Raw genomic sequence first — 25,842 nt, 5'->3', positions numbered from 1 at the left:
TGGGCACCGGAGCATAGGAAGGCTCCAGCCATGGCACCGGCGCAGGAAACTCCGGGACGTTGACCGTCACTGGAGGCTCTGGACCCGTTGACCGTCACTGGAGGCTCCGGACCCGTTGACCGTCGCTGGAGGCTCCGGATCGCTGACCGTCGCTGGAGGCTCTGGGCCCGTTGACCGTCACTGGAAGCTTCGGACCCGTTGACCGTCACTGGAGGCTCCGGACCCGTTGACCGTCACTGGAGGCTCCGGACCCGTTGACCGTCGCTGGAGGCTCCGGATCGCTGACCGTCGCTGGAGGCTCTGGACCCGTTGACCGTCACTGGAGGCTCCGGACCCGTTGACCGTCACTGGAGGCTCCGGACCTGTTGACCGTCGCTGGAGGCTCCGGATCGCTGACCGTCGCTGGAGGCTCCGGATCGCTGACCGTCGCTGGAGGCTCCGGATCGCTGACCGTCGCTGGAGGCTCCGGATCGCTGACCGCCACTGGAGGCTCCGGATCGCTGACCGCCACTGGAGGCTCCGGATCGTTGACCGTCGCTGGAGGCTCCGGATCGTTGACCGTCGCTGGAGGCTCCGGATTGTTGACCGTCGCTGGAGGCTCCGGACCCGTTGACCGTCGCTGGAAGCTCTGGACTGTACACACGCACTGGTTGACGAGTGTGGGGAGCTGGCACAGGATGTACCGGGCTGGGGAGGCGCACTGGAGGCCTGGTGCGTGGAGCAGGCACAGGATGTACCGGGCTGGGGAGGCGCACTGGAGGCCTGGTGCGTGGAGCAGGCACAGGACGTACCGGGCTGGGGAGGCGCACTGGAGGCCTGGTGCGTGGAGCCGGCACAGGACGTACCGGGCTGGGGAGGCGCACTGGCGGCCTGGTGCGTGGAGCAGGCACAGGACGTACCGGGCTGGGAGGCGCACTGGAGGACTGGTGCATGGAGCCGGCACAGGTGGCACCGGACTGATGACACGCTCTTCAGGGCGAGTGCGGGGAGACGGCACAGGACGTACCGGGCTGGGAGGGGCACTGGAGGCCTGGTGCGTGGGGCCGGCACAGGTTTCACCAGACTGATGACACGCTCTTCAGGGCGACATGCAAAATACACCTAACCAGCATCTCTCTCCGATCTCCCTCCTCCAACAGCTCCATCGACTCACCATCTGCCTCTGGCTCTCTCCTCGGCTCGACCGACAGCCCCTTGTGACCCCCCCCAAAAGAATCTTGGGGTTTCTGTGGCCGCGGTCCCCGGCGTCGTCGCTGTCCTCCTAAACTCCTTGATGACTCTCGCCAAGGAAGGGTCTTGCATCCACCCATTATTTCCTCCCATGTCCAGCTCTCCTTTACCTCCATGGCACGCTGCTTGGTCCTGTAGTGGTGGGATATTCTGTCACGTTCGTCGTATACATAATGAGCGGACCAAGGCGCAGTGTGTGTAGAGTTCCACACATTTATTAAAGTGAACCTTCAAAAACAACAAAGAATAAACGAATGTGAAGTTCGTAGCGCACAGAGCACTTTACAAAACACGAAACAATATCCCACAAACGCAGGTGGGAAAAGGACCACACTAAGTATGATCCCCAATTAGAGGCAACGATAATCAGCTGCCTACAATTGGAAACCATACTCACACCAACATAGAAATATTAGACTAGAACATCCCCCTAGTCACGCTCTGACCTATTGCACCATAGAGAACCCCAAGGGCTCTCTATGGTCAGGGCGTGACAAGAACAGCCCTTACCCGTTGTATAATGGCCATTAAAAACTGGGTGGTTTGAGCCCTGAATGCTGATTGGCTGACAGCCGTGGTATATCAGACCATATACCACGGGTATGACAAAACAGTTATTTTTTCTGCTCTAATTTCGTTGGTAACCAGTTTATAACAGCAGTAAGACACCACTGGGGTTTGTGGTACATGGTCAATATACTGCAGCTACGAGCTGTGTCCAGGCACTCCGCATTGCGTCGTGCATTAGAAAAGCCCTTAGCCGTGGTATATTGGCCACATACCACACCCCCCCCGGGCCTTATTGCTTAAATATACCACACCTCCTCAGACTTTATCCCAATGTCACAACTTCTGAAAAAAATTGCAATTGCCCCCAAAGTAGGCTACGTTAATTGCAGACGTTCAGCTGTCTTAACAGCCTGTCCCAGCAGGTTTCCTAGGCCCATCTGGGATTCCCAGATACAGTAGATTCACCCTGGACTGACCTCCCACTTTCTCTGGGAGGTCAGAGGCTCCACTAACACTGTGAAAGTCTCTTTGGGAGGTCAGAGGCTACTGTGAATGTCTCTCTGGGAGGCCTGGTCAGAGGCTCCACTAACACTGTGAAAGTCTCTCTGGGAGGTCTGGTCAGAGGCTCCACTAACACTGTGAAAGTCTCTCTGGGAGGTCAGGTCAGAGTAACACACTTCCATGACTGTGGGATTTTCCAGGGCTACACTACCATCACACAGTGACTAAGTACATCTGACGTCACAGTTTAGCAGCAGGACCACACGTCATGATTCTGCTCTCAGTGTGCAATGTCGGAGCACGGTCAAAATCAATGGGAATACTTTTCTACTTGTGACTGTAAAAGCATGGCTGGATGCTGTGGATGTGGCTGCAGCATTGGTGAAGCCCAGTGGAGTTGTATTCCTCCACTCATCAGTCTCCACACTCCTCCACCCCACCTCTCCCTCCTCCTCCTCTGAGTCAGAGTCTCCTTTTTGTGATTTTTTTTGTGGTGTGGATCACTCTGTCTCTCTCCCTTCCTTTCTCTTCCTCCCTCCCCCTCACTCTCGCTTGCTCTCTCTCTCTCCCTCCCTTCCCCTCTCTCTCTCATGATTGGCGCCATCCCGGGGGAGCGAGGAGAGAGGGGAGGTTGATGGCCCCCACACAATTAAAAGCCAACCCCTGTTTTTAATGAGGTGCCTGTTTGTTAAGTCCACTCAGGGACCCGGGGCGGGTGCTTAGCATTTGCTCTCTAATTAGGGAAGCTAAACAGTCCCTCTTGCAGAAAGATCAACCATTAGGCGCTGAATTGGGGGCTCCTCCACTGGGCACCGCAGCTCTAAGTCTGTTGTGTGCAGATTGTTGTGCCAATGCAGGATGGAGAGGAAGACAGAAGAAGATGTACCTATACCGAAGCACACTGGACTGGATAGAGAGAAAGAAGAGACAGAAAAGAGAGGAGGAGAGAGAAAGAAAGAGAGAGATAGAGATGTTTACTGTTCATTTTGTATTGTATATTTCACTTTTGTTTATTATCTATTTCACTTGCTTTGGCAATGTTAACACGTGTTTCCCATGCCAATAAAGCTCCTTGAATTTAATTGAGAGAGAGAGAAAGTGAGCGAGAGAGAGAGAGAGAGAGAGAGAGAGAGAGAGAGAGAGAGAGAGAGAGAGAGAGGGGGGGGGGGGGATTATATAGACACTGAACTGAAGCACTGTGTGTTATTGTCAATGGACAACCACTTGACTGTCCAAGAGGAAGAGTACACCAAACTAGTGTTCATAAGACATGCTGATTATGAAAAAGCCACACATCCCCTCCTCATATTGTCTGTGTTCTTACTTGAACAATGTGAAGCCAACTTGTTCCAGCATCCAGGCGCTAAAACAATGTTACAATGCTGCCATCTAGTGGCGAGTCATATCATCATCCTCCTGCGACACGGGGATCAGCCTCCGAAAAACACTCATCTGATCCCTCCACTTATTAGATGCCCCCCTCCTCTGAGAGATGCCCCCACTTTGGCATTCAGAACAATAATTGTTATTCATTATTCTGCTCAGACTGGATATTAAAATGTTCGAAGTACAAGGAAGAGACACAGAGAGGGGACCTGCAAAGGCAATTATTCCCCATGCATGTTCTGCTATTGTTCTGACATTTCTAAGGATACATAAAGTATATTGCTGATAGTGGGTATTGTTCAATCACATACACTCAGGTTTAATAAGCACCTACGTTTCTTCCATTATGAATGACACCCGCCACTTTTGAATAACCTGCATTGTACGTCGCGCTACTGGTGATGACAATGCCGTTGTCTTGGAGACAAAAGCAAAGTTGCAGGTAGTGAGTGGGTAGCCTGGTTAATCAGTCGTAACCTTTGTCCGCAATGGAGAGTGCATTGTTCTGTCTGGTTCAACCAGACTAGAAGTCTTGGTGAGTCACTGGGACAGTAACCTGTAGCTAAAATAAATAAAGAGAGAGAGAGAGAGAGAGAGAGCGAGAGAAGGAAAGAAAGTAAGAGAAAGACAGAGAGTTTGTCTCTCCACAACCCCGCCCCTCCTCACATTCAGAGCCCAAATGGAAGCATCCCCATTACCCAGAGTGCTTTGGGGGTACGGTGAGGGAGTGCCCAAACACTTTTTTTTAATGCATTAACATCCTGATAAAATTTTCCTAACTGAATTTGGCGAAAGGAAAAAGGGCGTAGATGTGTCGACTTCCACACCACTTGTTTTCCACGCCGTTGAAATCAGTTGGTCTGATTCTAACCACCATTTAAGGGTCTGACTTTGAACCACAGAAGGCCAATCACTGAGGTGTTGGTAAAGGTTTGTGAGGCTAGACTAATCTATATCTAACAGCCCTAACGTCACACACACATCAGAACTAAGACTGACAGACTGTAGGTTACAGTATGCCTCAGAACATACACACAATGTGTGTGTGTGTGTGCACACGATCTGTCCGCACGTCCATGTGCGCGTGTGTGTGTGTGTGTGTGTGTGTGTGTGTGTGTGTGTGTGTGTGTGTGTGTGTGTGTGTGTGTGTGTGTGTGTGTGTGTGTGTGTGTGTGTGTGTGTGTGTGTGTGTGTGTGTGTGTGTGTGTGTGTGTGTGTGTGTGTGTGTGTGCATGCTGGAATCTCTCCCCGAGCCAGGCAGTTCACTGTTATGATGACACCAGCTAGACTGTGTCTATTCTCAGTTCACAGATGGGCCCATGTCTGTCTGGCAGGGACCAGAATGTTCTTCAGCTCAGCTGTCATGTTTGGCCTTATGAGTGAAATGGATCCCCAGCCTCAGTCTTCACTGAGAGGTGGCTGAATACAGGACTCTCCTTTAACATTCCTTATTTCTCTTCAAACTGGGCATTTGACATTGAAATTCTCCTGATAACTCACTACACACGTTTAACCCACTTTCACCAACAACAAAAAATGTAACATGTCTAATTCATTTGAATTGGATTGTGTTATTACTGCTGAGGAACCCGTACGTTCAGGGTGTTGTTATATGTGGTGATGTTCCCCATGCAACAACAGCCTCTTTTCATCAAGCCCTGAGGGAACTCAAGAGTCAGAGCAGCAGTGGGGTCTCTGTTTCTCTGGACATACCAACTGATGACAAAGCTGAGAGCACCGTGGGCGGGGCTGGAGACACTTCACAGCAGGGCAACATAACAACCACTTCCACCTGACAGACATGCCTGTTGCTGAGGATGAAGAATGACTTTAAGGGCCACTTTTCATCACCTTAGTCGGAAGAAGTAGTAGCTACATTGTATGGGTCAAACAGGCTACATTGTATGGGTCAAACAGGCTACATTATATGGGTCAAACAGCTTTCTTTGTTCAACAGAGCTGAGGGTCTGTGTAGACATGCTGGCAGACTGGCTGTCCATCTGAATTGAATATCAGTGTGTGTGTGTGTGTGTGTGTGTGTGTGTGTGTGTGTGTGTGTGTGTGTGTGTGTGTGTGTGTGTGCGTGTGCGTGTGCGTGTGCGCATGCGCGTGCGCGTGCGCGTGCGTGTGTGTGTGTGCGTGCGTGCGTGCGTCAGCTACTGTGGAATGGTGTGTGTTGTTCCAGAAAGCCATTCCGTACACAGCTCTGTCGCAGGCAGCACCAAAAATCGGCTAATTTGCCACCATCAACCTCCTCCTTCAAAGGGACAGCAACCTTGGGATATGACTGAAATTGTGAGGATAAAATTGCCTCCGATGCAAGTCGTCTTTACAGAGCTTTCCCAGGCTAACATTAAAGGAAATTAACTCAGACGTTTTTCAGACGAATCCTGCTATATTAAGTCATTGCCTTCACCTGTCCCCCCAGGCAAGGTAAAGCAGTCAGTCCCTGGGGAAAGACGTGAAGGGCGGCTATTTTGTTTTCACCACATAAACAAACGCTGTGATGAGCTAGCTACTGATGTGGCAATAACTGAGCAGGCTAACAACATGGGCTGTCGATCACAAGGGGAAAGGAAGAGGACAAGAATAGATCAAATCAATAGCTTTCTTCATCTTTATTATAAGGGGTGCAGTAAAAAACACATCTTATTAATTCTCCACGCTGTAGCCCCAAAGAATCGATGAAATGAATGAACCAGGACCACCCACTCTACACTGCTTACAAAGCCTGGCTCTGATGTTATTTCTCCACACCTCGATATGCCACTCTACTTTCTAAAAGTCTTGATTGCACAGGAATGGAACGAGAGAGAGAGAGAGAGAGAGATTCTAAAATCCCAGACTCAAAATGGCTGTTATTTAGTCAGGATCATTATGGCATAGTTATAATACATTATAGGGGGGTTCATACATGCCTATGTCAAGTCTGACAACGCATTATAACCAAACGATAATGTATTTTAACCGCATGATAATGCATTATTTTACATTTACATTTTAATCAATCAATCATTCAATCAAATGTTATTTGTCACATACACACGGTTGGCAGATGTTAATGCGAGTGTAGCGAAATGCTTGTGCTTCTAGTTCCGACAATGCAGTATTAACCAAAAGTAATCTAACTAACAATTCCAAAACTACTGTCTTATACACAGTGTAAGGGGATAAAGAATATGTACATAAAGATATATGGATGAGTGATGGTACAGAGCAGCATAGGCAAGATACAGTAGATGGTATCGAGTACAGTATATACATATGAGATGAGTATGTAAACAAAGTGGCATAGTTAAAGTGGCTAGTGATACATGTATTACATAAGGATGCAGTAGATGATATAGAGTACAGTATATACGTAGACATATGAGATGAATAATGTAGGGTATGTAAACATTATATTAGGTAGCATTGTTTAAAGTGGCTAGTGATATATTTTACATCATTTCCCATCAATTCCCATTATTAAAGTGGCTGGAGTTGAGTCAGTGTGTTGGCAGCAGCCACTCAGTGTTAGTGATGGCTGTTTAACAGTCTGATGGCCTTGAGATAGAAGCTGTTTTTCAGTCTCTCGGTCCCAGCTTTGATGCACCTGTACTGACCTCGCCTTCTGGATGATAGCGGGGTGAACAGGCAGTGGCTCGGGTGGTTGTTGTCCTTGATGATCTTTATGGCCTTCCTGTAACATCGGGTGGTGTAGGTGTCCTGGAGGGCAGGTAGTTTGCCCCCGGTGATGCGTTGTGCAGACCTCACTACCCTCTGGAGAGCCTTACGGTTGTGGGCGGAGCAGTTGCCGTACCAGGCGGTGATACAGCCCGCCAGGATGCTCTCGATTGTGCATCTGTAGAAGTTTGTGAGTGCTTTTGGTGACAAGCCGAATTTCTTCAGCCTCCTGAGGTTGAAGAGGCGCTGCTGCGCCTTCTTCACGATGCTGTCTGTGTGAGTGGACCAATTCAGTTTGTCTGTGATGTGTATGCAGAGGAACTTAAAACGTACTACCCTCTCCACTACTGTTCCATCAATGTGGATAGGGGGGTGTTCCCTCTGCTGTTTCCTGAAGTCCACAATCATCTCCTTAGTTTTGTTGACGTTGAGTGTGAGGTTATTTTCCTGACACCACACTCCAAGGGCCCTCACCTCCTCCCTGTAGGCCGTCTCGTCGTTGTTGGTAATCAAGCCTACCACTGTTGTGTTGTCCGCAAACTTGATGATTGAGTTGGAGGCGTGCGTGGCCACGCAGTCGTGGGTGAACAGGGAGTACAGGAGAGGGCTCAGAACGCACCCTTGTGGGGCCCCAGTGTTGAGGATCAGCGGGGTGGAGATGTTGTTGCCTACCCTCACCACCTGGGGGCGGCCCGTCAGGAAGTCCAGTACCCAGTTGCACAGGGCGGGGTTGAGACCCAGGGTCTTTTAGTCGTTTAGCAGACGCTCTTCTCCAAAGCAACTTAGTAAGTGAATACATTTTCATAGTTTTTGTCCCATACTGTTCCCCACAATCAAACCCACAACCCTGGAATTGCCAGCGCCATGCTCTACCAACTGAGCCACACCGGACCAACATGATAACTACACAATCATGTATTCTAACCACATGATAATGCATCAGCCAGAGCTATATATTTTAGATATCAAATATAAGGCTCAGGCATTCGCTCTACTGCAGGCTTTAAGGGTTTCTAGCTGGAACTGTTCAGAAGACAGCAAAGCAGCAAGCTGTAACCAATGGAGACAACTTGTTCTGGGTTCTGAAAGGTGGACTTGGCTCCCCGGACTCTGCTATCCATCTGGAGGAGTGGGAGAGCTCAATCTGGAGGAGTGGGAGAGCTCAATCTGGAGGAGTGGGAGAGCTCAATCTGGAGGAGTGGGAGAGCTCAATCTAGAGGAGTGGGAGAGCTCAATCTGGAGGAGTGGGAGAGTTCGATCTGGAGGACAAACCCAGCACAGGGACTTAGCTACAGTAAGACAGATAACTACGGCAGTGTGACTCATAAGAGGCTGGTAGTTCACTATCATTACAGTGCATTAACTGTGATACAGGAATCCTATCAAAGCTTGATATGAACAAAGACTCCTATGGAAAATGCTGGTTTGTAATCTAGTAAGTAACTTCCAGATGTATTTGATGGTGCTAATCAGGGAAGAGCTCCCGTGGACCAAAAGGGTTCTTCAGCTGTCCCCACAGGAGAAACCTTTTTGGTTCCTGCAGAACCCTTTTGGGTTAGAACCCTCTGTAGAAAGGGATCAATATGGAACCAATAGGGTTCTACCTGAAAGCTAAAGGGTTCTACCTGGAACCAAAAATGGTTCTTCAAATGGTTCTCCTGTGGGGCTAGCCGAAGAACCCTTTTAGGTTCTAGATAGCACTTTTTGTTCTAAGAGTGTAGTGAACAGAAATAACCACCATGTTCCACTTTTGTTTTTCACAATTGATGCTTATTGGTTTGAACTGAACAAATTGAAAGAACACATTTTACATATAGTATTTTATCGACACGATAAATGAGCATTGAACACAAATTAAGGCCGATCTACACACCACAAGAGGGACAGAGTTTAACTGTGTGTGTTACACATGTATTTCTTGCACTTGATGCATGAGTACTGTGTCTTCCTGTCCTTCTTGGGTCCACACACATCACAGCACTTCTTCTTGTTGCTACCGGCAGCAATCTAGAATGATGAAAATATTTAGTTCAGGAATTTTACTAACATCTCACTCACATATATAGTTACAGCAGGCCAAGGTAGGAGAGTCAGACTCACACACGCAACATCACACACACTTACTTCCAGTATTGGAGTTGTTGGTTCTGTGGGTCGGGCGGATGGGGCACCAGCATCCTCACGATGGCTGCAGAAACTGGGGTCCTTGGGATATGTTGCTTCCTCTGAATTGGAGGTCTCACCCAGCCTTGCCCAGCTCCTCGAGAAAGAGTCGTCTTCTGCAGAGCTTCCCTCTGTTCCAATCTAGGTTCAACCCCATCCAGATGACAAATGCATTGTATGCCGAGATGTCCAAAGTGGAACTAGCTTCTCTCTCTATTTCTAAGACCCTCTGAGCAGAGGGTATATTTGCCATACTGATTGAATGTGGTAAGGAGACACACACAAAGCTATTTATTTTTTTACCAGGTAAATTGACTGAGAACACATTCTCATTTACAGCAAGGACCTGGGGAATAGTTACAGGGGAGAGGAATGAGCCAATTGTAAGCAGGAGATGATTAGGTGACCATGATGGTATGAGGGACAGCTTGGGAATTTAGCCAGGACACCAGGGTTAACACCACTACTCTTACAATAAGTGCCATGGGATCTTTAATGACCTCAGAGAGTCAGGACACCCGTTTAACGTCCAGCCGAAAGACAGCACCCTACACAGGGCAGTGTCCCCTGTGGCATTGGGATATTTTTTAGACCATAGGAAAGAGTGCCACCTACTGGCCCTCCATCACCACTTCCAGCAGCATATGGTCTCTCATCCAGGGACTGACCAGGACCAACCCTGCTTAGCTTCAGAAGCAAGCCAGCAGTGGGATGCAGGGTGGTATGCTGCTGGCAAATTTATTTTGTCCCTCCTCCAAATGGCACCTGGCTGGTAGTGTGGGAAAATACTGACTTTTTTTTTTTTTACAATGTATCAACATAATGATTCGAAATAATGTATTGTAATAACATTGTGAAGGTTCCCGCAAGACATTGTGTAGTTTCAAACACTGCAAAGGGTAAAGAGTGCGAGAAAAGCGGGAGACAGGCAGACAGGCTGACAGGCAGGGAGACAGACAGGTTCTTGGTGCTATGTTGAAACAGCGGGCCCAAGGAGGAGGAAGACAGAGTGAAGGCACACAGCAAACCTTTTGGTTTCATTTTGACTTGTTTTCACCTACACACACACTTTTCCACACTTTCATTACCCTCGGGCCCAGTGGACCAGAACACCACATATGTAATATTAATGTGCAGGGGGGTACACAGTGTGCACTCAATGAAAATGGGTTCTTTTAAAAGGTTCTTCACAGAAAATGAGCCAAGGCCAATGAGTCTCAGGTTGAATATATATATATATATATTTTTTAAACACTTTTTTGGTTACTACATGATTCCATATGTGTTATTTCATAGTTGATGTCTTCACTATTATTCTACAATGTAGAAAATAGTCAAAAATAAATAAAAACCCTTGAATGAGTAGGTGTGTCAAAACGTTTGACTGGTACTGTATATTAAAGGGCTTTAAATATTAATATAACAGGCTTTTAAAATTTAGTATTGGTGCACAATTTATACTTAAAATATCAAATGGACTCTTTTCATTGAACGACTCATAATTCAGAGACTGGGGTGGGTTTTGATCGTTCAAAACAGACATGTAGGCCTTCATAGCAAAACCTTATGCTTTGTTTAAAAGGCAACAATATTTTTAAAAGTTGGATGCATATCCTTCCACCAGCTCAATCTATCCCTGCGTGCATAAAATCCATAGCATTGCTTATGCCTTTTCACTGTCATTATGGCACACGAGAAAATACACAGTACAATTGCAATATCGTATTTGCAATGCACAGGTGGCAGCATTACAAGGTGGCAGTTGAAGATGAATAGTGTTTTATAAATGAATAGTCAGTAAATATGATAGTTGATTGTTTAACTCGTTATTTACTGCACATCAACATATTACCTCACACGGTCCTCATCACTGCTCGAAGTAACCAAAAAAGGCCTGTAATGCGGACTCCTTCACACCAGGTGGCCACACTGACGTTGTAAAGTCCATTCAACGTGTTTGTCAGTGAAGCGATCAAGAACATTATAAACATCAACCGTCTGCAGTGGTATGTCCTTTTAATCGACTGACTTTTAACATTCGGCCTTTTTTGTGTGTATTTAGCGCAAAGGCATGTGTTTCAAAATATTAGCTAATATTGTAGCTATAGCTAGCTGCACTATCACACATGCTAATTTCAATGGCGACTGAGCACATGATATTGAGCTAGCGTAGCATGCTAGCGCTAGTTAGCATAGCTAGCAAGTTTGGGGGCGTGTTGCACGAATCTCTTCCAAAGCAGTGTCTCTAACTATTATATTTGATTTAGTTAGATAGCGAGACACATTGCATATTTTTGTTGCACCCTCTACCAAGGAGTTGTTGAAATTAATGTAATTATATCTGTAGCGAGAGCCAGACCGAGAGTGGTCTCAACATCGTGTGTCCCCATCCCACCTCTCTCGCAGATTCCTTCTCGTTTGACCAAAAAACTTGAGTTTTAGTGGGAGCGGAGGGGAGTTGGAAGAAAATGGACCAGAGAGCTTGGAAGAACCCATACGCAGACTATGATGGGAACCCTGCATCTGTGCAAGAACTATTTGATTCACAAGGAAAGGTATGAAGCTAACATTAGCTAGCCGAAGTTAAAGCTAGCTAGGCCTGGTAAGCAAACGGTCATACCCTGGCTGTACAATACATAGCCTACATGTCATGAGCCTTTTTATGGTAAATGCATCAGGTAACTGAAATATGCAACATTCAAAGGACTTCAAAGCCAGGACTACTGATAAAGATCTAATACAATAAAATCCAATATGTTCTGTCATGGTGTTTTCTACAGCTCACAGCAGAGTTTGCAGGGCGGTTGAGCAATGCCATCAGTCAGCTGTTGATGCACATGGAGAATGGGCTCAAGTCTGCTGACCCTAGAGACTGCACTGGCTACACTGGCTGGGCAGGTGAGGAAGAAGAAACCACCATCTTGCTTTTTCTAGGTTTCGACTACATTCTGTCACCTCAAATCACAAGTCTCCTAAACTCTGTCCCCACCTTTCTCTTCCTCGCATCCCTCTTTCCTGTCCCCCTCATCATCTCCCATCCCCTCCCTCCTCTCTGCCCTCTTCCCTGTCCCCTCTCCCCCTCCTCGTCTCCCCCCATCCCCTCCCTCCTCTGCCCTCTTCCCTGTCCCCTCTCCCCCTCCTCGTCTCCCCCATCCCCTCCCTCCTCTCTGCCCTCTTCCCTGTCCCCTCTCCCCCTCCTCGTCTCCCCTCTCACTCCCCAGGCATCGCCCTGCTTTACCTGCACCTCCACGGTGTGTTCGGCGAGCCTTCATTCCTGCAGAAGGCTCTGGACTACGTGGGCCACAGCCTGACGTGTCCGACGCGGCGACGTGATGTCACCTTCCTGTGCGGTGACGCCGGGCCCCTGGCCGTGGCTGCAGTGGTCTACCATAGAGTACAGAGGGCACAGGAGTCAGACGAATGCCTCAGCAGGTCAGTACAGGACATGGGCCAGCCATAGACGTGTGTATGTATATATATATATATATCTGTTTATATAATGATGTGTTTATATAATGATGTGTTACATACGTCATTGGGGACGGCTCGCCAGTCTGAGAATTAAGACACTGGTGCTCTGTGTGTCTAGATTTCATTCCACCTAATCGCTAATTTGATCTGTATCTGGATATCATTCCAGTCACTCCTCGCACTTGTGTAGATCTGAGAGGGTTTGGTAGGTGTCACAATATGGCAACAGGTCCACCTGATCCTATGAGATAAAGGCTGGATGTTGATTTGGAATGAAGTCCAAACAGTTAATCGGTAAGATGCCATAAGAGATCTGAAGTACCTGACTGTTCCCCCTTCCCTCCAGGCTGCTGCAGCTCCATCAGTCGGTGGTAATGGGCTCCGGGGCCAGCGGTCTCCCTGATGAGCTGCTCTATGGCAGGATGGGTTACCTCTACGCCCTGACCTTCATCAACCAGCAGTTTGGCCACGACAAGATCCCCATCCAGTACATCCAACAGGTCAGTCGTAGGCTCACGGTTAAGGTTCATCACATACACTTTGGATATGTATTCAATGTGTTTGACAAGCACTGTTACATTGACCGTGTTCAATAGAAACAGAGTTGGTTGAGTGAGCTACAAGCATTGTCATCAGAAAGGTGAACGATCATCAAAGTAGGACAATTTTATAATGACATGAAATTGTTACCGTTTTAAACGACTGAAAGGAGCTTAGTCGAGCCAAGTACTGTGCTGGCCTGGTAATGCATCCACTGGTGGAGCTGTGCTCTGAAGGACAAAGCCAGGGAGGCCCCCCTTTTGTAGGCCCACGTTAAAAATATTATTTTTAGGAACTGTCGCCTTCTCAACATACTGTTGAGCGTTAGAATATTAGAATACATAAGATGCCATTTAGATATGTGGTTGTGCATCAGCAGTTCCTCTCTTGTCAGTCATTAACAAGGTTTCCATCAAATTGGCCACTGATTTTCATGCAAAAAGAAAATATGCAGATTTTCCCACCATGTGGTGTTTCCACCAATCAGACGTGTGGTGTTTCCACCAATCAGACGTGTGGTGTTTCCACCAAGCAGACGTGTGGTGTTTCCACCAAGCAGACGTGTGGTGTTTCCACCAATCAGACGTGTGGTGTTTCCACCAAGCAGACGTGTGGTGTTTCCACCAAGCAGACGTGTGGTGTTTCCACCAAGCAGACGTGTGGTGTTTCCACCAAGCAGACGTGTGGTGTTTCCACCAATCAGACGTGTGGTGTTTCCACCAATCAGACGTGTGGTGTTTCCACCAATCAGACGTGTGGTGTTTCCACCAATCAGACGTGTGGTGTTTCCACCAAGCAGACGTGTGGTGTTTCCACCAAGCAGACGTGTGGTGTTTCCACCAAGCAGACGTGTGGTGTTTCCACCAATCAGACGTGTGGTGTTTCCACCAATCAGACGTGTGGTGTTTCCACCAATCAGACGTGTGGTGTTTCCACCAATCAGACGTGTGGTGTTTCCACCAAGCAGACGTGTGGTGTTTCCACCAAGCAGACGTGTGGTGTTTCCACCAAGCAGACGTGTGGTGTTTCCACCAAGCAGACGTGTGGTGTTTCCACCAAGCAGACGTGTGGTGTTTCCACCAAGCAGACGTGTGGTGTTTCCACCAAGCAGACGTGTGGTGTTTCCACCAAGCAGACGTGTGGTGTTTCCACCAAGCAGACGTGTGGTGTTTCCACCAAGCAGACGTGTGGTGTTTCCACCAAGCAGACGTGTGGTGTTTCCACCAAGCAGACGTGTGGTGTTTCCACCAAGCAGACGTGTGGTGTGGATACAAACCAGTGGGTGATGACGTAGTGCACACAATGTACTTTTCCCTTAACTTTTCACGTCCCCAATAAAAATCTGAGGTTCAATGTGTTTCCATCACATTTTCAACTCTACCGATAGTTGAGTCAAACTGTTGCGTCTTGGCCCATGCGCTCTAGCCAACAGCTGGCAGGCAGACTACATGATGAGCTTAACATGAATAAGAGCGCAAGTATTTGTCAAACGGCAGTCGCGTAACGCTCAGGTAACCAGAATAAGACTCTATGTTTATTCGAAAGGAGCAAAACCCTGTGAAGTTCATCATTATTTAATCTGTAGTCTAATAAACTGCATGGTTTCCCGAGTCCTAGTGGGAGGACCACACACCCATATCATTGTGTGACTCCCAAGTTTACTTCCATGTGATGGTTGTTATATCAGTATTTGCTCATAAGAGCGTTTTCACCGCCATTTCTCGCATAATACATTTAACCGACTGAAAAAGATCGAACAAACAAATCATTTGTGTGTGTTTATAAAGTTGTAATAAATCTTTGTATTTCTATCAATAAAACATGTATACTGTATGAGTAGGTAGGACTACTATAAGCTATAGAGAATTAACACAGGTCTCATCAGCCATTAGTCTATAGAGAATTAACACAGGTCTCATCAGCCATTAAGCTATAGAGAATTAACACAGGTCTCATCAGCCATTAGGCTATAGAGAATTAACACAGGTCTCTTCAGCCATTAAGCTATAGAGAATTAACACAGGTCTCATCAGCCATTAGGCTATAGAGAATTAACACAGGTCTCCTCAGCCATTAGTCTATAGAGAATTAACACAGGTCTCTTCAGCCATTAAGCTATAGAGAATTAACACAGGTCTCATCAGCCATTAAGCTATAGAGAATTAACACAGGTCTCATCAGCCATCTCTCAAGCCCACGTGCTGGTGACTAGCACACCCTTCTGTCTGTCTGCTAATGCAACTGTTATGAACACACCCTTCTGTCTGTCTGCAACTGTTTGAACACACCCTTCTGTCTGTCTCCCACTGTTTGAACACAGCCACACATGGATCTATTTGTTGGCTAACAAGCAACTGTTAGAACACACCCTTCTGTCTGTCTGCAAGTTGAATTGTTATGAACACACCCTTCTGTCTGTCTGCAACTGTTATGAACACACCCTTCTGTCTGTCTGCAACTGTTATGAACACACCCTTCTGTCTGTCTGCAACTGTTATGAACACACCCTTCTGTCTGTCTGCAACTGTTATGAACACACCCTTCTGTCTGTCTGCAACTGTTATGAACACACCCTTCTGTCTGTCTGCAACTGTTATGAACACACCCTTCTGTCCGTCTCCAACTGTTTGAGCAGCATGTCAGCCTGTCCACTTGGTTCAAATGTTCAAATCAAGTCAACTACTACTAGAATGAGAATGTGTTTCCAATTCCTTATTTAACTGTTTTATGCTTATTGCACATTTATGAAACAGACTAGACATTGCGTAAACTAGTCTTTGGCTAAAATGGAGGGGGGGAGTAAAATGTATTGCTCAGAAGGGTTCGCGTAACAACATTTTGCATAAGGCTCCCAAAAGGCTAAGGGCGGGTCTGACTGCAAGTGTGGATGTGGGTAAGCTGACCCATGAGCCACTGCAGCCCCTTGTTATGAGTTCAGATGCCCATCCCCGGACAAAACCATTATATAATATCAGCGCCAGTAAGGTTCAGGTCGGGCACAGTGAAAAGCGTGAATTATCTTATCCCGTTGATATATGTTGTGTACATCCACCCTACAGTCATCCACCCTACAGATTTTCAGAAGCAATACAACTACTCTATTGGGAGGGTTCTGACTGAGTTGTGGTGGGTTTTGACCCTGGTCTCTCTCCCTCTGATCTGAGGCTGTGTTGATATCAGGGGTGTGTGTTTTGACCCTGGTCTCTCTCCCACAGATCCAGGGATGTGTGTTTTGACCCTGGTCTCTCTCCCTCTGATCTGAGGCTGTGTTGATATCAGGAATGTGTGTTTTGACCCTGGTCTCTCTCCCACAGATCTGTGAGGCTGTGTTAATATCGGGGGAGGGCCAGTCTCAGAGGTTCCGTTGTCAGGACCAGAGCCCTCTGATGTACGAGTGGTACCAAGAACAGTATGTAGGCCCCGCCCACGGCCTGGCAGGCATCTACTACTTCCTCATGCAGGTAATAAAGCTAGAGCCGATTGGTTCGAACTTCCCTTTATTCCCATGCAGGTAAAGCTGATAGGTTGAAATTCCCATTTATGCAGGATTCTGAATCCAAAGAAAACACCTTCATACAGTGGCAAGAGAAGTATGTGAACCTTTTGGAAATACCTGGATTTCTGAATACATTGTTCAATTTATTTTTGATCTGATCTTCATCTATGTCACAACAATAGACAGTCTGCTTAAACTAATAACACACACAATTAAACGTGTTCATGTCTTTATTGAACACACCGTGTAAACATTCACAGTACAGGGTGGAAAAAGTATGTGAACCCTTGGATTTAATAACTGGTTGACCCTCCTTTGGCAGGAATAACCTCAACTAAACGTTTTCTGTAGTTGCAGATCAGACCTGCACAACGGTCAGGAGGAATTTTGGTCCGATCCTCTTTATAAAACTGTTTCAGTTCAGCAATATTCTTGGGATGTCTGGTGTGAACTGCTCTCGAGGTCATGCCACAGCATCTCAATTGGGTTGAGGTCAGGACTCTAACTGGACCACTCCAGAAGGCGTATTTTCTTCTGTTGAAGCCAATCCAAGTTTATTTGTCACATGCGCCGAATACAACAGGTGTAGTAGACCTTACAGTGAAATGCTGAATACAACAGGTGTAGTAGACCTTACAGTGAAATGCTGAATACAACAGGTGTAGTAGACCTTACAGTGAAATGCTGAATACAACAGGTGTAGTAGACCTTACAGTGAAATGCTGAATACAACAGGTGTAGTAGACCTTACAGTGAAATGCTGAATACAACAGGTGTAGTAGACCTTACAGTGAAATGCTGAATACAACAGGTGTAGTAGACCTCACAGTGAAATGCTGAATACAACAGGTGTAGGTAGACCTTACAGAAATGAAATGCTACAGTGAAATGCTGTATACAACAGGTGTAGTAGACCTTACAGTGAAATGCTGAATACAACAGGTGTAGTAGAATACAACTTACAGTGAAATGCTGAATACAACAGGTGTAGTAGACCTTACAGTGAAATGCTGAATACAACAGGTGTAGTAGTGACAGTGAAATGCTGAATACAACAGGTGTAGTAGACCTTACAGTGAAATGCTGAATACAACAGGTGTAGTAGACCTTACAGTGAAATGCTGAATACAACAGGTGTAGTAGACCTTACAGTGAAATGCTGAATACAACAGGCCTTACAGTAGACCTTACAGTGAAATGCTGAATACAACATGGTGAATAGACCTTGTGCTTACTTACAGGCTCTAACTAATAGTGCACAAAAGGTGTTAGGTGAACAATGGGTAAGTACAGAAATAAAACAACAATAAAAAGACAGGCTATAAAAGTAGCGAGGCAACATACAGACACCGGTTAGTCAGGCTGATTGAGGTAGTATGTACATGTAGATATGGTTAAAGTGACTATGCATATATGATAAACAGAGAGTAGCAGTAGCTTAAAAGAGGGGTTGGCGGGTGGTGGGTGTTGGGACACAATGCAGATAGCCCGGTTAGCCAATGTGCGGGAGCACTGGTTGGTCGGCCCAATTGAGGTAGTATGTACATGAATGTATAGTTAAAGTGACTATGCATATAAGATAAACTGAGAGTAGAGTAACAGCAGCGTAAGAGGGGTTGGGGGGCACACAGTGCAAATAGTCCGGGAAGCCATTTGGTTACCTGTTCAGGAGTCTTATGGCTTGGGGGTAAATACTGTTGAGAAGACTTTTTGACAGTGATGCAACCAGCGATGCAACCATGCTCTCGATGGTGCAACCTTAGAACCTTTTTGAGGATCTCGGTACCCATGACAAATCATTTTAGTCTCCTGGGTGGGAATAGTCTTCGTCGTTCCCTCTTCACAGCTGTCTTGGTGTGTTTGGACCATTCTAGTTTGTTGTTGCTGTGGACACCAAGGAACTTGAAGCTCTCAACCTGAGAGATTTCTTTAAGTCTTTAGCTGACACTCTAGGATTCTTCTTAACCTCATTGAACATTCTGCTCTGTACTCTTGCAGTCATCTTTGCAGGACTGCCACTCCTGGGGAGAGTAGCAACAGTGCTGAACTTTCTCCATTTATAGACAATTTGTCTTACTGTGAACTGATGAACATCAAGGCTTTTATGCAAGTCAACAATTCTTAATCTTAGGTCTTCTGGGATCCATTTTGTTCAAGGCATGGTTCACATTAGGCTATGCTTCTTGTGAATAGGAAACTCACATTTTGTGAGTGTTTTTTATGGGTCAGGGCAGCTCTAACCAACATCTACAATCTCGTCTCATTGATTAGACTCCAGGTTAGTTGACTCCTGACTCCAATTAGCTTTTGGAGAAGTCATTAGCCTAGGGGTTCACATATTTTTTCCAACCTACACTGTGAATGTTTAAATTATGTATTCAATATAGACAAGAAAAATACCATAATTTGTGTGTTATTAGTTTAAGCACACTGTGTTTGTCTATACTTAGATGAAGATTTATGCAGAAATCCAGGTAATTCCAAAGAGTTCACTTACTTTTTCTTGCCACTGTATGTTAAGTCCTACTCTACCAAGTAGTTGACTAGTTGAATCCTACGCTGATGCTGGAATAGAGTATGTGAAATGGGAGACTCTGAAGACCAGGTTTGGAAACACTGTATTATGGGATCTTAAACATAGACGAATCAGCAACCAGGGTTGGGATCAATTCAGGGAGTAAACTTGCTTTTTCTCATTGATAACAAACCACCAAATGGAAATGACCCCAGCGTTTTCATCAACCTACTATGAAGTGTGAGCCATGAAAAATGTCTTCCCTGTTCTGTGCCCTGCAGCCAGGCTATGTGGCGGGGGATGAGAGGGTCCACAGACTGGTGAGGCCCAGCGTGGACCACGTCTGTCGACTCCGCTTTCCCACTGGGAACTACCCGCCCTGCATAGGGGACAACAGGGACCTGCTGGTGCACTGGTGTCACGGAGCCCCAGGCATTATCTACATGCTGCTGCAGGCCTACAAGGTACTGGAAACCTGGGCCCTGTTCAGTAGAGGGTAAAGGTTTTAGTGGAACTGGGAGGTGCTCTTTTCTATCTGAACTCGTCCAATAAAAACGCAGGTGTTTGCTTTTTTCCCGTTACAAAATGTTTTGATACGGTGTGCCTCTACTCAACACACCCGTTACAAAATGTTTTGATACGGTGTGCCTCTACTCAACACACCCCAGTACTATGTTATGGATAGAATATGTGATATGGATAATTACTATGGTACATGCAATCTCAGATGTCATTGGCAGAATAACATCATCGAGGCCGGGGGTCTCTTGGAAAGTAATGGTGGTGAAGTTGTTTATTTGCTGTATTAGCAACCAACCAAAAGGTATAGCTACAATACACTAGGATACTTAAAACATTATCACTTTGCTTTTATTCTGACAATGTGTTTCATGTGTCACACATTTAACATAGAGGGCATTAGTAATCAATCATTTTGGGTTAGAAATAGACTGAGTTGTTGCAGTACTGTCTCAACGTCTCCTAAAGAAAGACATGTTACTTTCCTGTTTGAAACATTTAAAAACATTTAGCCTTACTGAACATGCCCTTGCCCTGTTTTCCCCCTGCAGGTGTTTGGAGTGGGCCAGTACCTGGAAGAGGCTCTACAGTGTGGGGAGGTGGTGTGGCACAGGGGCCTGCTGAAGAAGGGCTACGGCCTGTGTCACGGCGCCGCGGGTAACGCCTACGCCTTCCTGGCCCTCTACAAGCTCACCCATGACCCCAAGCACCTCTACAGGGCCTGTATGGTGAGAGGCAGCCTGAACTTACTGACCTGACGGTGACATCTCCTGACAATGTCCTCGCTTGTTAACCACAAGCAAGCACTCATCAATTGATGAGGGTGTGGAGCCTGGAGTTTCCCCTCGTCCGGTCACATGATCAAATAACTGATTTATTTTAAATCAGGAATAACTCCTGGCTCAACTGTAGGTCCTCACCCTCTACCAGCCTCTGATGGTTTGATGTTTCAACAAACAGACATTTGACGGGGTCTCTACAAGGTCTATCACCCACTAGCAGCTTGTCTCGGTAGCTGTTACAAAAAACATAAGATTGAAGGTCACTTTAGCAATACTCTGAACTACACTCAATAATCCTGCTGGCAGCAACCCAAACTTAAATGAACATTATTCAGAGAACCTGAGAAGCTTGAGAAGGGAACCGTTTTATGTTTATTGACAACCGCTAAGTGGCTGTCAGCGTGTTGCTATTGACAGCGTGTTGCTATTGACAGCGTGTTGCTATTGTCAGCGTGTTGCTATTGTCAGCGTGTTGCTATTGACAGCGTGTTGCTATTGACAGCGTGTTGCTATTGACAGCGTGTTGCTATTGACAGCGTGTTGCTATTGACAGCGTGTTGCTATTAACTCGTGTCTTTGCATCAACAGACAGTGGGGGGGGGGGGGGTCCCATGTGTAGTTTAAGCTCTTCCATTTAATCCAATGTACTGTATTGGAACGGACTAGAAGGGCTTTGTGGTCACACAAGGGGCCATTTAATCCTAGTGGCATCTCAAGTGGCACTGTAAGGCACACAGTAAGAATGGGCTGCTAAAGATGAATTTTTCTCAGGACAGTATTTTTCTCAGGACAGTATTTTTCTCAGGACAGTATTTTTCTCAGGACAGTATTTTTCTTAGGACAGTATTTGTCAATGGTCTGATACTCATGAAGTTTGACTGTTGTATTGTAAAAAGCTGTGGTCTTGTGTTTTGTGTAGTTTGCAGACTGGTGCATGAACTACGGCAAACATGGCTGCAGGACACCGGACACTCCGTTCTCATTATTTGAAGGTAATGTGAAGCCGTCTAACACACACAATATCAAGTGTTTCAATTGGAATGTTTAGCCTAGATCACAGATTTGCTCAATAATTTGACACGTTTCTATTGGTCAATTAATAGTGGAAAGCTTGAACATGGTTGTGTTCATTAGGTATCAAATGGTAGAAAACTGATAAACGGGGAGGGACGACCTGAACACATGTTTTCATTTTCCTTTGCAAATGTTTTGCTAAGATGTCTGAATACGACCCAATAACTGTTTTAGACGTGAAATGAATGTGTCACTTCCTGTCCACAGGCATGGCTGGAACCATCTACTTCCTGGCAGACCTCCTCCAGCCCCTGAAATCAAAGTTCCCAGCATTTGAGGTGTAAAAGGTATCCCTGCTTACCCCTGGTCTCCTGCCTGCTGCTCTGGAAACTATCATACACATCCAAGCACCTAATCTCTCTCCATCTCTCTCACACACACACCGAGACATTTAAAGAAACACACACAGGCATATACACCGCAGAGTCACCTCTGCAGGTGATAATCAAGATGACTTTTTCCATCACAACAAAATCTTCCCACAGTCTCTCCTTATTGGCTGAACGAACAGTAATTGTGTGTTGTAGGGAGGGGGACCAGGGACAATCAGTGCAAGGGTGACATTTTGCACGAGCAAATGGCATTGAGCAGTGAGCAAAAGAACCATAAGATATCAAATAGATGTGAAGGCAAATTATCCCACGTGAATTCCAACAACTTCAACTCTCAATGGCATCGCATACATCGCATGCATTGCTCAGTTGACTAAACCCTGGCTAAATTCTTGCCTTCTTATAACACTACTTGTTGAAAAGTTCAAATTAAATCATGCTTTATAATGAGTTTTTTTATCATACAGATTGAGTTTTATGGTATTCTTTGCACAGAGCTGCACCTTTTTTTTTGCGTGAGGAAAATGTCGCCCCTAGTCTAATATGTGCATGGTGCATGGGGGTTTGAAGTGTTATGCACTGAAAATGGCTCACTATTTTGTGTCTAGACATGGGGCATAAGCAGAGAGAACCACCTCGAGTGGATTGTCCATTTATGGACATCAATTCAATATTTACTTTTCATTCATTTTATGACGCATTGAGACTTCAGTTTGTCTGAGATGAAATTGACTAGGATTTGTTTGCTTGGGCTGGAGTCTGGTCAATGGGTAGTCCTCTCAACTCGGGACCATAATTACCCCCTTGGTGACGGGGGTTGGAGCCCTGTCTCCACCTCTCCTGTCCATGTCCCTTTTATCTGGCTCTACTGTCCAGCTGTACTGTCTATGAATCAATAAAAATACCAAGGGGATTTGAGTACCGACCAATCTCCTATTAAAAAAAAAATAGTAATAATCTTTGCTCCAACATTCATGTTTGTTAATTGTTAATTTTAGATTTCACCTTTTTTTTTGAATAACCGGAATAGAAATTCCATGGTGTAGAGGATTTTTCATCTTTGCAGATTGTGGCTGCAATAGAAACTTTGTAGTAAAATGATTATACTGTGTGACAAAGTACTACAGTAAAACTGTAATGACCATGTGGCGCATCATAAGTTGTGTGTGTGATGTACGCTTGTAACTCTACTGCTCATCTACGGTTTCTTCACGTTTCCATTGGCTAAATAATAAAACAAGGTATTTTTTACATCTCACCTGTCTGTTACCTTTGCTATTAAACTATTATTCATGGTTCTAGTGTTCTGAATCTGACTGGCTCCTTGTCTCGGCCTGATGTTATAATAACAGAGCAAAGCCACTAAGGGGCAGCGGAGAGTTTGTCCATTTGGAATGGGAGCGTTCACGTTGAGCGGCAAGAATCGGTGAGTCCATCCGTCCGTCTGCTAAAGCCTCCATTTTACTGTCCCCTTTCCAGACCCTGTCAAGTGGTTCATATCCTCTTTCTGACTTGACCGCTCCAACTTTCTCTATATTTGACTCCGTTCACAAAGGCACCAAAAATGTGGATGTTAAACCACAGGTCTCCTGTGTGCAACAAGACTATTTACCTACTGAGCTTAGGGAGCCAACACAAGGTTCCCCGAACCACCTCCATCACAAGCTGCTCTGTAACCTGCTGTATTGACCAATTGACTTATGCGGTTATACATGCGTAATTAGCACAACATCCTTATTGGCTGGTCCTGTTCACTGCTCCCGGGTCAGCTGTAAAAGGGTGTTACAGTATGAGCCTCTAACAGGACATTAATTGGGCTGTAACTGTGGAGCTGTGTGACTACTGAAGTCATCTACCCTGTCCCTAAGGAACTCCATTCCTAACACTCTCTATGCCAGATCAGGCTCCTGTAACCCTGAAGGAGAGGGGGCACAATACGTCAGCTCTTTTTTTAAGCCTGCTCCCTGACACTCTTTTACGACGTGTGGCTGACATGGGCTCAAACCTGGGTTTAAATAGTATTTGACTGTTTGCTTTAGCCTGTGGGTGGGTTTGATGGTTGGGCTTGACATTTGGGACTGTTCTATTGGTGCCCTTGAGCCAGGCAAGCTCAATCAACCATAGCTTAATGTGTGAATTGATTTCGAATAGTATTTGAACCCAAGACAACTTGGCTCAGGGTAGAAGGGGCAAATGTCCCAGCAACCAGTGCCCCCCCCCCCCCCCCCCCCCCTTGAGGAGCTATTCCCTGTCCCCCTCTCTGAGATCGGGACAGGGGGAGGAGGAGATAAGAAACTGAACACCGCAGGAGCGAGGGTAAAAATAGTGCTCATGTGTCCCGGGGCGCGGCCTCTCCAAGCCCCCAGACGTGTCCTACACCACATTACATACAGCAGGAGGGGGAAGGAAAACACTGGCAGTGGGATGGGGATGGAACTACAAGGTCGGGATAAATCAAACCTGGGTTCAATTACTACTTGAAATACATTGAGCGTTTGCTTTAGCCTGCCTAGAATGCCAGGTGGGCGGGGCTTGAATTACATTGAGCGTTTGCTTTAGCCTGCCTAGAATGCCAGGTGGGCGAGGCTTGCAGATTTGGGACTAATCTGTTGGGCCGTTAAGCTACAGGCAAGCTCAATCAAGCACAGGTGATGAATTGCTGTAGCGGTGCTTGGTGGCTGGGTATTAACAGGGGATGTTACTAATGATGGCTGTGTTCTTGACCTTGTTGGGGGTCGAGGACAGTGACAGTCACACTGTGGATTCTATAGTCTGACCTACTGACCACTGTGACATAAGGGGCAGATTCCACACAGGCACAACATTTCCAACATGGTTTCTGACAAAAACAACTTGAGACAAAAGTACAGCCGATTGGGCAATAACAAGTGGCCACTGGTTCAATGTAAACTCTGTTTAAGTGTAACACGGTCCCAATTAAATACGGTAACTATCCTTTTTAAATTGCTTTGGATATCTGGATTCGGTGCAGATCCACCTATCCGTGTCCATCCGAGCCGTTGCACACGCCATAGATCAGTACTCAGCTGTAGGCTATAGCCTTTTCCATGGCATTAATGAATTCTAATACAAAACATTATGTTGTGAGTCATTACTCATTCTTCATGCTGTTGATTTTCCAAGTCTTTTATACACACACACACACGGTATAGCTATAATCTGTGTCATCACAAACTGGACTCATACAACCTTTATCTCAATCACAGATTATTCTATTTCTTTGAATCGCTGCCAGGCTGTTATCGACGTTCACAAGCACCATTTCAATAAGGTATCATACAACATGCATCCTATATCATAGACGTTGATATGTAGCCTGTCCACTTCTGACAGCCCAGACATGATGTATTTCTCCTGTGTTTAATGGTGTTAGGCCTGTTGACAGTACAGTGTCATATGTCTCTCAATCTTGGACCATAGGTAGGATCAACTTATTCAAGGATAAGAATAATTGTTTCTTATAGTAGGCCCACATTGTTTGGTTATTTTAGTCCAAATGTGCATTCCTATTGCGCAACAATGTGTGCTCTCCCCCACACACACACACACACACACACTCCGCAATCCCCTGGTGTCTGGTTTCGATTGAACAGGGTGAAGGAGCTTGGGAGGGGGTGGTTGTTCTGTTAGCTTGTG

At 46.0% G+C, this 25,842-nt stretch overlaps 2 protein-coding genes across 2 annotated transcripts in view; one reads left to right on the top strand and one right to left on the bottom strand.

Annotated features, from left to right (window-relative positions):
- Positions 1-25,842, bottom strand: part of LOC139372981 (receptor tyrosine-protein kinase erbB-4-like) — a 560,371-nt gene that overhangs the window by 89,556 nt on the left and 444,973 nt on the right. The gene's annotated exons all lie outside the window — the stretch shown is intronic.
- Positions 11,370-23,443, top strand: LOC139372977 (LanC antibiotic synthetase component C-like 1 (bacterial)). The gene is made up of 10 exons (XM_071112884.1): positions 11,370-11,462; positions 11,863-12,011; positions 12,237-12,354; positions 12,678-12,888; positions 13,274-13,427; positions 16,782-16,928; positions 19,760-19,942; positions 20,549-20,725; positions 21,699-21,771; positions 22,061-23,443. The coding sequence occupies exons 2-10, from the start codon at positions 11,925-11,927 to the stop codon at positions 22,135-22,137; spliced, it is 1,227 nt and encodes a 408-aa protein (XP_070968985.1). The 5' UTR covers positions 11,370-11,462; positions 11,863-11,924; the 3' UTR covers positions 22,138-23,443.

Source organism: Oncorhynchus clarkii, chromosome 18 (assembly GCF_045791955.1).
Source record: "Oncorhynchus clarkii lewisi isolate Uvic-CL-2024 chromosome 18, UVic_Ocla_1.0, whole genome shotgun sequence".
Lineage (NCBI taxonomy): Eukaryota > Metazoa > Chordata > Actinopteri > Salmoniformes > Salmonidae > Oncorhynchus > Oncorhynchus clarkii.
The sequence above is the reverse complement of the archived record's forward strand: the minus strand, read 5'-3'. Positions and strand labels throughout refer to the sequence as shown.